Source organism: Pavona decussata, unplaced genomic scaffold, assembly GCF_977016875.1.
Source record: "Pavona decussata unplaced genomic scaffold, jaPavDecu1.1 SCAFFOLD_65, whole genome shotgun sequence".
NCBI lineage: Eukaryota > Metazoa > Cnidaria > Anthozoa > Scleractinia > Agariciidae > Pavona > Pavona decussata.
The window spans coordinates 9,721-22,311 of record NW_028145485.1 but is presented as its reverse complement, the minus strand read 5'-3'; the positions used below and the strand labels follow the sequence as shown (position 1 = coordinate 22,311).

At 36.0% G+C, this 12,591-nt stretch overlaps 1 protein-coding gene across 2 annotated transcripts; it reads right to left on the bottom strand.

Moving 5' to 3' along the window:
• Positions 1-2,158: 2,158 nt before the first annotated feature.
• Positions 2,159-11,271, bottom strand: LOC146478204 (gamma-aminobutyric acid receptor subunit alpha-1-like). Of its 2 annotated transcripts, none has more exons than XM_085112446.1 (9): positions 11,156-11,271; positions 9,609-9,690; positions 8,375-8,445; positions 7,310-7,383; positions 6,811-7,031; positions 6,170-6,252; positions 5,343-5,471; positions 3,495-3,844; positions 2,159-2,975 (listed from the first exon to the last, which is right to left on the bottom strand). In XM_085112446.1, the coding sequence occupies exons 2-9, from the start codon at positions 9,659-9,661 to the stop codon at positions 2,667-2,669; spliced, it is 1,290 nt and encodes a 429-aa protein (XP_084968572.1). In that variant the 5' UTR covers positions 9,662-9,690; positions 11,156-11,271; the 3' UTR covers positions 2,159-2,666. The 2 variants fall into 2 exon arrangements, with proteins under 2 accessions (XP_084968572.1, XP_084968573.1); XM_085112447.1 differs by having other exon boundaries at positions 9,609-9,685.
• Between the last annotated feature and the right edge of the window lie 1,320 nt (positions 11,272-12,591).

The following is a 12,591-nucleotide window of genomic DNA, read 5'->3' as shown; positions in this document are numbered from 1 at the left end:
TTTATTATTATGAGTGATCCCACAGCGTCGCAACTTGCAACGAAGACCAAAAACCTGTAGCTGTTTGTTTGTACGTTTGTTTTGGTTTGTTTGGTTTTGCTTTTTGTTGTTATTTTCAAGATAACTGAGTTCCAAACTTTAAAAGGAAAACTGCAGCATTAGTTCTACAATGGGAATAACCCAAAATGTTTTGGAAGGCGTTATTTGTTTCTTAAGGTGGTCTTTGATTTATTTCCTGACACGTATCTTCTCGCTTTAATAACAGGCTTGCCAAACAAAAGAAAAAAAAATTCTGAAAACAAAAATCTTCAAGTGGAAAACAGAGTAAAACGCTTTTTTTAAATAATAGCTTATCAAACTACATTAAACAGATGATTGGCAAAAGATTTCTGCTGATTTCCGGATAAAATGGTGCCTTGCAACAAAATTGTGATCAAAAATCAGCCAAGGCTTGGTTTCCTACGGCCTCATTTTTCTCCATCATCTCAAACAGGATATTTTTATTTTAAGTCTTAAATCCAATCGAGAAAAAAGTTCATTCAATTTCCAGCAACTGAGAAATGGTTTGAAAAAGCAAGGTGCAGCCGAGTTTTTTTTAAACTAACTTCGAGGTGTTTAATTGGAAATCGAATGAAACACTCTTTCGAGTGTAGTTCCTGATATAACTTCTCAAAACACTATGACCCTTGCACTGATATTTGAAGAAAAATGTCGCCAAATTTAATGGTAACTATGATCACATTTCCAAACCTTCTTGACGGTGGTGATTTCCTTTGCTTTCTTTTCATCAATTATCAATTAGTTTGAGAATAAAACGGTCAATGTCGCCATGCTTTTTAATATTTAGTATGCTGATATTTTCATTTATTTAACGGAAAAACCGTTTCTTCATTTTATTATGTAGAAATCACCACTATTACCAGTTCTGCCGCATTGCAGTAAAAAAAAAAAATCAATCTGTCAGTAATAGGAATCGTTTGAATCTAAAGTATAACCTACCTAAATTGGGTAAGAAAAAATTTTGATTAACTGTTAATCATATCTACACCGATATATGAGAAAAAAAATAGACAACGTCTTTAATTCAAAAAGGCTGTACTTTACTTGGAAAGATATAACTTACATGATTACATTGTTACGCGAACTTTGGAATTTTTCAAATTAACCTCAGTGCCACGATAAGTTTACACGATGAAACATTGTTTGACAACTCCCTGCCTCCGAAAGTTATCACAATTAAGTTTAAGGCCACCTGCATCTAAGGGATTTCAGTAGGGCTCTTTTCTAAAAGAAAATTACAGTTGATAATGGCGTCATGATGATGCTTAAAAATGCTTAAGCAAATCGCTACCGATCAAAAATTACAGTTTATATTCAAAATTAAAAATTGACCAAGAATTGAACTGAGGCAAGGGTAGCTCCAATGTACAATGAGACTACCAGGCTACGCATTCTATGTATATATTTAACCCCTACCATGCTAAACATAAATCGCATATTGAAACTGCAATTTGTTCTGAAGGATTTTTATTGGATAACAATCTTCAATTCTACGAGCAATATAGAAATAAGAAATATAGGTTGAAACTATAATATAACGGGAAAAAAAACTGCAACTGTTTATAAAGTAAAAAAATATACAAAGCAAATACATCTACAAGAAACGGCGTTAACGAGTACTCACATTGTTGCGATCACGGAAATAACTTCAAAGGGGGAAAACTGCCGCTGGAAAAAACGTAAATTATGCTGCTTAAGACAAGCTAAACTGCACTCATTGCGTCTGCAAGAAGACATACATTGCGGCGAAACTGTCATAGATATACTATAAATTATGCGTAATTGAAGAAAAGCGACCCAAATGAAAGGAAAACGCACAAAAGACGCTAAAAATGAACAATTGAAACATAGCGCCAAAAGATTACGATAAAAAAACACGAATGCGAAGTAACAGAAGAAATATGCCTGAGAAAAGAAAAGTTAAGAAAAAAAAAATGTCGCCCTTAGATTCTGACGTGAAGAGCACGAACGAGGCACATGAATTATACAATTAAGGGTCTAAGTCATTCACACGCGAATCTTAAGCTTGGAAAAGCAAGCAACGTATCTCAATCGATATTTTTTTTAACACGAGAAAATAAAATTCATATTTTCAAGCCACCGTTTAATTTTCTTTTTATTATATAGACAAATCTATCTGGCGCCATTTTTCACTAACTGTTTGCTCAAAAAACCATGAAAAAGTGGGTAATGACGTCATAGATATCTTAACTAATGAGGACATAGAAAATACGCCACTCGAGTCCCGGAAATAGTCTCGTATGAATTTTACGAGTGGTGTATTTTCCAGTAAAACACTCCTGTCTATATAACAAGATTATTATTTTATTTTATTTTTTTTAATAAGGTGATAAGCGCAAGATACAGCTAACATCAATGTGATGCTATTAATTGGTTCAATGGGTAGCCAGCCATTTAAAGCTGAATTTTAAGCGAGAGTTGTTTTCTGATTTCGGATCTTTTCCATCCTATAACTCCTTGTGAATTGCCCTCTGTACAGACTTGCAGAAGCAGCAAACACAAATACCATTGAAAGTTTGATAACCATACCGGCAAACGTCAGCCATTTCCTTGACAGGAAGTATTCTTATGTGACAGCTATTTAGCTAATAATAGGCCCAGTAGAAAATATTATAACAAACAAAGGCAAATGGGAACAAGAAACGCGAAATGCCGTCGATTGATTTAGCGATCCTTTCCATTCTCTCATTCTTCGTGCTGTCTAGTCTTGAGCCATCATCCACTACGCTCTTATCAGCCTTAGTTGCTCTGTGAACCATTTCTAAATCATCATCACCTCCCATATTTAAATTTCCGTTTCTCAAGTTCCCAGACGTTGGCGCGCTAACGTCATATTTTGAGCCAATCACTGATTTGATGGATGAGCTGAGCCGTTTCGAAAGAGGAATGCTGTTCTGAAATGAGAAAGAAAAAAGGAAAACCTTTTAAGCAAGCGACCAGCCCAGCTAAGAGGTTTAATCCTATCAAGACCGTGCCTATTTGTTTTCTTCTTCTAGGACCAGGGCCGACCAGGGGTGGGAAAAATGGTGGGGGGGGGGGGGGGGGGGCGGTGGGCCTCTATAAGTATAAAAGCAATGACAATGTTTCTTGGAGGATATATGGTACGTCCAAAGATGTTTGCTTCTTCTTGCGGACCTCAAAGGAAACATCTTTGGACGAACAATCTATCCTCCAAGAATCATTGTCATTACGTTCATACTTATGGACGACAACTGAACAAACAATAGTCTATTCTTATCCCAACAATACACTTTTGTTAAGAAAGCATACTTAAGATACATCTTACCAGACGAGGGATTCGTCAATTTGGGCCCAGGAGGCTGGACAGATGAGAACTACGCCACTAAATTATTTTGTACGAAAGCATAAACATCCCTAACTAAAAACGGTAAATATCTAGACTTTCGTTTTACCTTGCATTTTATCTTCTCATCGTCTTTATTCGCTTTCCGGGTAAAAATATACACAATCATGCATTCTATCAAAGACAGGAACACGAAGCTGAACGAAATCAGCAAGTACCAGTCCAGTGCCTTTGGGTAGCTGACTTTAGGCAGGTTGCCATTTAGAGAACCAAGAAGGAACATGATGGTTAGAATTGTTGTAATCCCCAGGGCCATTCTGTTGCCAATGTCATCCCTTTCCATAAAGAAGACAATCCAGCTTAGCACGACAACGAATATATCTGGAAAGTAGACTTGGATGAGGAAGTAACCGATTCGGCGGTCGAACGAAAAGGTGACTGTTATTGTTGAAAAATTTCCTAACGGAGGCAATGAAAACAGCTGAGAGTTCTTGTTAGTATTTTTTTTTCCATTTTAATTTCTGAGTAATTAAACGTAGGTCTAACGGGGTCATTTGATACCAGGTGTCATTATATGCCCTTGGCTTATTCGTTCACTCGATGTTTTCAGGGGGGTTTTGGAGAAAAGGTTTCTTTTGGAAGAAGCTCAACTGAATTAGAAAAAAAAATGAAATAAAACCGTCACTCTTTTTTATTCCTTTGTTATAACAAGACAAGTCTGTTGTTCCCTGCTTAGCCTAGTAGTGTTACATTTACCATGACTCTCAGCCGGGATAAATGGAATTACTTCAGCTAGCTCCCACTCGTAACGATTCCTGTTCAATTCAGCATGCGGAGTGTTGCAAAGAGACCAAACAACTTCAGAACGTGGTCATCACTGATGTTACCACCTTTCATGTGCACGAGCAAGTGTGACCAAAAAATTCAAAGAAGAGTTCGTAAATTCTTATGAGATTCCCAATCTTGAAGGACCTTTCCCGAATTTCAATAGAAAAAAAAATAAAAGGTAAAACTGCTTTTAGATGACAGTACCCATGTGGAAAAAAACATGAGTGATACTATTGAAAAATTTATGCTATTGATGTGAGGTATTATCTTTATCTCTTATCACTTCGCGCATTGTCCACTGAGAGCGGCAAACAAACCGTCAGAAACCCTCCGCTCTGTTAGGTAAACACTCCAGTTGTCGATAATGCAAAATATGGGCAATGTCAAAGACAAAAACGCGTTTTTTCAGCTTAATAAGTCGCCCTAGCGTTTTGTTATTTATTTCTCGCTTGAATGTGAGCTGTTTAAACAATTCCTTGCCCTGAAACCTATCGAGCCGCTTCTTCTTCCAATTGCAACAACAAATTGTCACTACCTTCATCAAAACTCTACCATCAAGAAACTGGTCTTGTAAACCTGTTTTCTCGCCCAAGATCGTGGACAACGGTTTGATTAAACAATTTTCCGATGTAGAGACGAGTCTCCTTAAAACAACAGAAAGGCTACTATCCAAATGCAAAATGTAAGGATTTGATAACTTTGAAGAATTTGCCATTTTTATGTTATTTGTGAATCAATACAGACTGCAATTCGCCATCAAAATATAACCAATACATATTTTGTGTCGTACAGCTGCGAGTTTGTTGTAATATGACTAAAATATCTGTTGTTCTGGTATTAGGTCTAAATTTAAATCGCTTTGAATTAAAAATTTTGTGCTTTTGAATAGAATGCCTAGAATAAGTGACTGAGTGACTGACTGACTGACTGACTGAGTGACTGACTGAGTTACTGAGTGACTGAGTGACCGACTGACCGTCTGACTGACTGGATAAATGAACAGACGGGCAGATAAATGGGTGAATGGATGGAGGGATGGATGGATGATTAGAATTGGATGAGTATATGGTAAGATGACATTAAAAGATTAAAGAGGCAAACGATGAATTATCAACCTGCAATGGCTTACCTGTACTAAAAACGTCCAAGCCCGATGTTAACTTGGCGCCTTTGTATTGAAACTGAGCCAATTCTTTGTTTCCAACGACAACTTCTCCAGGAATCCATTCGTACACAATGTCTTTAGTAGAGTAGGCATCTGCATATGAAAATTAAAACATTGTGACTAAATTTCAGAATAATATTTTCGATAATTGTTCTCATATCTTGATGATAATGGTAGCGTTCAGTCAATGGAAATACTGCGGGAGCTTGTGGGCAACCGTTATTAAGTCTTAAGATCTCACTGGTTTCTTGTTTGTTGGGTTTTGTGCGTGTATCTTCCCTGTACATTCGTAGTATATGTTTAAACGCATTTTAGTTATCAAAATATTAAAAATAATATATTTTTATGCTTTGATAAGAGGATACGATGTTTAGTACCTAAATGGGCGCAATGTCGAGGCTGGCATATCATGAGTGTAATTCCTAAGTAAATGACTAAGGCATTGCTTTAAGCTGACTTTATTATTTTGTAATCAAGAAGAAAAATAAAAAATTAAATAACTAACTGCTAAAAAAAATTCCATCATGCGAATTTTTATTTTTGGACCACCTCAGGACTGGAGTCAAATCTGACGAAGTATCATGCACCTCCTTCATTTTATCCCCAAACTAGAGTGTTTTTTTCTTGTTTGGCTGTGTAGAATATTCTGATACAATTTATCTGGTAATTTGATGGCTTATGACAGTATCAAATGGATGAAAAGGTGAAATTTCACTTGGAAAAAAAAAAAAAAAAAAAGCAAGCGAGAAAGAAAGAAAACAAAAGAAAAGAACTCCATAGACAGTACTCACAGCTGCCAAACTTGAGATGACATGTTTGAGAGTCCATTGGGAAATCACGCAGGTCCATAACGCAAGAAGCGAGCATGGTCACGCTAACGAAATTAAAAGAAAAATACACATAAAAATAAATAAATAAATAAATAAATAAATAAGTAAACAAATAAAGTAATTAATGAAGGACGGTGACTCATTTTGCTCCTGCGGAAACGTTCTGCGCATCTCAAGGTGGTCTGAGAACTTTGGGTTTCTTAAGGATTATGCCTACTAAATGAAAGACATGTTTACGTTATTTATGATTATGCGGAAAAAGAAGATCTTAGCAAGGGTTGTTGGAATCCAAAAAGAACGATTAAGATTTGTCATGCACTATTGTGTATTTTGCAACTTTTTCGAATGAATGTTGCTCAAATATCTTTGAAAAATGCTTGGTTACCCCAATTTTTCTTTTTAAATTCAAATAGCCCTGCTAAGATCTACTTTCTTCCCGTAGCCATAATTAATTAAATAACTAAGGCATCAACAGCATTTTGTTAATCAGCCAGGTGTCATCTGTGCCGATGTTGATCTCATCGATGATATCTGGAAAGACCCTTGGCCGATGCATCTAGAAAACTACTCGGTGAGCTTATTCTGTACTCATGTCAACTTACCCTATACTCGATAGAATCTCTCCATTGGACTGGATCTTAACGTAGCTATTTATTTCTTCATTAGGCATCATCATGTTTGATTCACGTGCATTATAACAATAAGGATCTGGAGTCCATATGTTGTCAATATCACTCCCTTTTATGACAAGAGTGCGGTTAAGCTTGCCGGCCAGACGAGTATCTGTCCATTGCTGGCGAAAATAACTGTACACTTTGAATTCCTGCAAAAATATTTGAATAGCATCAATGTCAAACTGATTAAATATAACCTTCTTCTAAGGTGAAATATCTTCCTTTTGTTTTAGTTTCAGTCATAAACTTAGTTTCATTCGCACTCTGCATACCGTAGAATTAATCCATGTATTTTCATTCACTTGGTAAACATCCACGTGGATAACACAAACTCACATACATAGGCATATAGACGAATTAGGAAATTTATGACATAAAACCGGGATCACACAGCTCCTTCCCTAGGTATAATACATGTATTACTTACCATATTTGCCTCTTCGATGTTTCCAAATGATTCAATATAGATAAGAGACCGAATTGTCGTAGGTTTCCCCGTTTCTGATGGACAAACATATAAAATAAACAAATATTGAATCAGCCTAGCCACATTTCAAGACTGTGGGACATTTCATTGACCAAAGAGAACTGAATGTTCAATGGCCTTATCTCCCACGAGTCGCCTGCGGTAGGGTGGTAAAGCATCCGAACTAGTAATCGGAAGGTCATAGGTTCGAATCCTGTTCGAAGAACTCGCCGAGTATGCTTACGTCAATGGCTGAAAAAATGCATCTAGGACTCGTTGATCAGTTTCTATAGATCGTTTTCTTTATCATGTCACCTTGTTAAATTGATCTTTCCAGAAAAAAAAAAAATCCTTTAGCTAACAACTAATCTTGTTGTTGATCTTGCACCAATTTAAGGCATACGGGCGAGTGAGCATCCGCTAGTCCTGTTGACCAGAATCGGAGGGATGATTCGTCACGTTCTTCATTTGGGACCGCAATCAATTTTTGTTTTATTCAAATACAAGAAATACTCAAGTTTCAAATCCACTGAGCTAAAATTTCCTTTCTTATCCGATAGCTACTATTCCACAAGTAAGATATTTGCGATTAAAGGGCCTTGTCAATACAAAAGAAAAAAAAAAGCATCGACTGAAATTACAAGTTTCTTCAAAATGTAAAAACTGTATTTGGATTGGGAGAGTCGGTGTGGAAATGGACTTCATAACTAGGATCGGAAAACATAGCTCTATGTTTTTCATTTTCTTGTGACTGACTTGCAAAAAATCTCTAGTATTAAGAGCTAATTATGGCTTTCTCTTCTTTTGAGAAATCACTGATAGAGTTCATGATTAGCAACATTTCACGTAAGATTAAATTATAATCAAAGTAAATATCAGTACACATTAATAACGTATTCATTCATTCATTCATTCATTTACTATAAGGTAGGCGTTTAAAATATTTCTTGCTTGCCTCTTCTTACTTCTCGGTTATTGCCCGTTTCATTAGTTGCATAATGTTGTATCAAATACTCACGCACATACCGAAGTTTGGCCTGAGTGCTTTATCGTAGCCTTTGAAAAACATTGTAATAACATCGTCATCGCCGAATATTCTGTGGAAAACAATGCAATGAGATATTCAACTAAAAATAAAATGATCAGAATAAAAAATAAAATTTAAAAAATATAAGGAGACGGCTGAGCTAGCAAGCTTGAATATTTCATTTATTTAGTTAGAATTGCTTCGCTACTTCCTCGAGAAAGTTATAAGAGTTTCACTTAGCCTTGCCCTTTTTTTTATAATTTGTAATATTATAATGACATACGCAGCAGACGATACTTCAGATTTTGACAGGATTATTGGCAATGTACACAAGGCATATTAATCAACGATTATTCTGCGAGACACGCATAGCCAAAGAGGCGCTACACTCATCCCATATCCAACATGCACGAGTGGAATAATTGGGTTATTAAAAATGACCAAGGCCTATTCATAGATCTTGCTGATTTTATTTTGTAAGACGTACCAGAAGACGATTTAATGGTTGCTATTTTTAAGGTTGATATTCCATCGCCGCTAAGCCAATCAAAACGCTGGAATTGCAATATCCAATGATAAACCATCACAAGGTCTGTTTTTGCCTAAGAGCCTTTCCGCACTAGCACACAATTTAGGAATTGCCTTGTAAAAGAACGCACAAACTATTTGGTCGAGGCATTTTTGTATTCAAAGTTTGTATCCGCACTCGAAGCTATTTACACTTTACAATCTGTCCAATCTGTCAGCAGTGGAAGCACTAATAATAATAAGAAGAAGAAGAAGAAGAAGAAGAAGAAGAAGAAGAAGAAGAAGAAGAAGAAGAAGAAGAAGAAGAAGAAGAAGAAGAAGAAGAAGAAGAAAATGATTGACAAGAAAAACAGAATTTTGTTATTTAAATGATTTTGTCCAGTTTTTACCCTCGGCAAAACTTGAAGGTGCCTTTGAAGATCAACCCGTCTTGAACAAAATTTGTTAAGTCGCGACAAACCATCCGTGTTTGTAAGGCGTTGATGATGAGGGAAAATTTGTCTGAATAAACAGATTTTTCGTTTGTGTGGAAAGGCCGTTATAAGTATCATTGTTTCCCATTGTAAGATAATGTACGCAGTATTTTGAGTTGACTCTATGGCAAAACACAGAAGCAATTAGCTTCAATCCAAAATTTTCAAATTTTCAAATACCTAACTTTAAGAAAGCCGTCTTGGTTAAATAAACTAACAGGCAAATACTTACAATCCAGAGTAAGACAGGAGCAGAGCTATCAAAAGGCTTGACTGAATAGACATTCTTTCCTCAAGTACAAGTGTCACCTTTGCTAAGAGAAAAACATGAGGGAATACGAAAGAAATCCTTAGTTAAAAATTATGATTTATAATATTTGAATTTTTTTTCAAGACAATAATTCTCTTTAAAAGCCACAAGCGCTCCTACTTACAACATGTCAAGCTAAAACTAAGAATGCAACTTTAACTCTCATGGTAGCATTACAACGATCCCATGAATCTGCTGTTTCCGGATCACCTTAAATATTCTACTTTAGTTTATCGTAAATACAGAATTTTTTTTTTTCTTTACTTTCTACGTTATTACTAATTAGTGCTTTAATAGCCACCATTAAAAATTCTCTGAGTCATGTTTGTTTATAAACATAGCACAATTGAATTTGAATTAGCTTTTTGTATGTAGCTTTGAACGGTTTAAGAAAAGCGTTTGATGATTGTATTTAAGTTCTGTTCCACAGTGACCCTCATATAAGCGCTTGTTTGCAGTACTTAAATAGTACTTTGTCGAGCATGCCGTCACTAGAGTTTTTGCATTACTTGATATTTTGATCATGATCACCAGACGACCACAGACAAACAGGTCGAGAAACTAATATTGACAAATGTTATAATCACTGAAGTGATGAAGTTGCAAATAGTTATACCTCGCTTTGACATAAATTAAAATCGCCCATCTCAATACTGAAAGACAACCGGCACGCCATAGCATTTGTTTTTAGGTCACTACACGCTACAGCTGGCGAAAATGTTTTTAAAATATATAAGGTACTCTCTTTTTTTTTGAACAACTATGAAAGTTAAATTTAGAACAGCCGACTCTCTGGTATGAAAGTAATGCATGCTTGCTAATTCCCTTGAAGGTTTTGTCGTTTCTTTCTAAAGACGCAATAGACCTACGGTCATAAGTGACAGAAGTTAAAATTTGGCGAAGGGTCTAAACGTTTTGTTTCTGCAAACTGCTGAAAAAATTAATTCACGTTATCTACTACTTAATTACTTCTTCAGTTCAATAGGCATGAGACATTCGATTTCGGCAACACATTGTACGATATCGATCTTCAAAAGTTTGCCTCTCAGAGAAGTAATTAATAAAGCAAACGAAAGTTTGTAACAGTGCCTGCTCATCTTCTAGGGGGAATAGATCTACACTACAATTGTAATCTATAGCAAGTAATTAAACAAAACAAAACAACAAGATGGCGAGCGTGGATTCCAGATTAAAATTAATGACATATTCATGTTGTCAACCAAGCATCAGAAGTAACATTATGTATCCGGCCTTGGAAAAATGATACAACAACTGATGTTTAAGCGAACGACATAGTGACACAAACTTATCTATTAAATGAGAATTAGTTGTGTCTGTGAAGAGAATTGTAGTCAGGCTACTCTGTAGTTAATTCTTATTAAGATGCGCATCACGCGATTGTGCATCCAATTAAAAACAACGCACTTTTTTAAATTGTTTCATGAACTCATTGAAAACGTTTCACTTACCTACAAAAACTCGACAACGTTCTTTGTATGATTATTTACCTTATCCAAACTAGCAGACAGATTGTTGTCCAAACCGGTCGTAGCACGTCAGGAAATAGCTGTTCTTTGATGCGTCACTGACGGAAGACACGCACTGAATAAGCATCCTTAATTATGACTATGAATACGCTTTTAACATTGTCTAAGATCGTTGAATAATGAATTTTTGATAGCTTTGGAGTAGTTAACCCCCAGGGCCGTTGTCGACAGGCTTTCAGGCGAGGCGAGGCAAGTGTTGCGAGCGCCAAAGGCGTAAGGCACTGAGTCTGGAGACACTCTCCGCTAGAAATTTTATAATCTAGAAGCTCTAGCTCAAATGCTATTTTTAACACTTCTTTGTGAATGTTTCTAAAACTCAGACTCGTTCTTAATTAAGAATTAATTTATAAATTGTAAAATGTTAGCACTTTTGTTACTTACAAGTCAACATTATTTATACTCGCTTTTCGGCCGTGTTATTATTGAAGTTACCAATTATTATATTTCCTTCCTCCTCCCTCGGTTTCTACGACCCGGTGTGGTAGAAAAAAAAGTCGAGGGTCCGCACGACTCCTTCTCCATGTTTGTTTTCCCTTGTTTCTTTCGATCAATTTAGCTTCTTGTGTACATTTTAGCGGGATTACCAGGAATTGGAGGATTTCATACTGACTGAATAGAGCCCTGTGTTTGACCATCACTTGTTTCAAATTATGAGCTCAAAGATCATTTCTTTACTATTAATTCTTTTAATTAATTTTCTGTATTTTAAATTTAACCTCTTGTTCTTTCTGTTTTCCTTTAAATTGTAAATTGTGAGCCTTTTTATTGCTTACAAGTCAACATTGTTTACACTCGCTTTTTAGGCTGTGTGATACTTGCACTTCCTTCCTGCTCTTTCGATGCTACGGCCCAGTCTACATTCAGAGTGGGTCGGGTTTTCCACGAATTGGAGGTCGGATTTGGCGGATACTAACTGAATAGAGCCATCACTCTTGATTTCTATGGATTTCACTTAATAAAGGAAACAACATTTCTGATTTAAAAACAAAAACATGTTTCAACAGTTCTGCTGTCATCTTTGGTTGAAATTAAACAAAAAGTACGAAGTTAAATGGAGATGCAGCGGTTGAAACATGTTTCTTTTTAAATAAAATGTTGCGTTAACTACACTGAAGTGGTTAACACTAGAAAAAAGGCGCTTCCAGCGCCGATGCGTACATGTATATAAATGTCTTAATGGTCTCACGCATCACGAATTAACATTAGTCACTCAGCAAGAACAGCATAGTTACAACACAAGAAATAAAGCAAACCTCAAAATTCCATCCATTAAAAGAAACTGGGGTAAACAAAGAACCGGCTATCATGCTGTAAGTGATTTTAACTCGCTGGACAAAACTATACGAGCCTCTGATGAT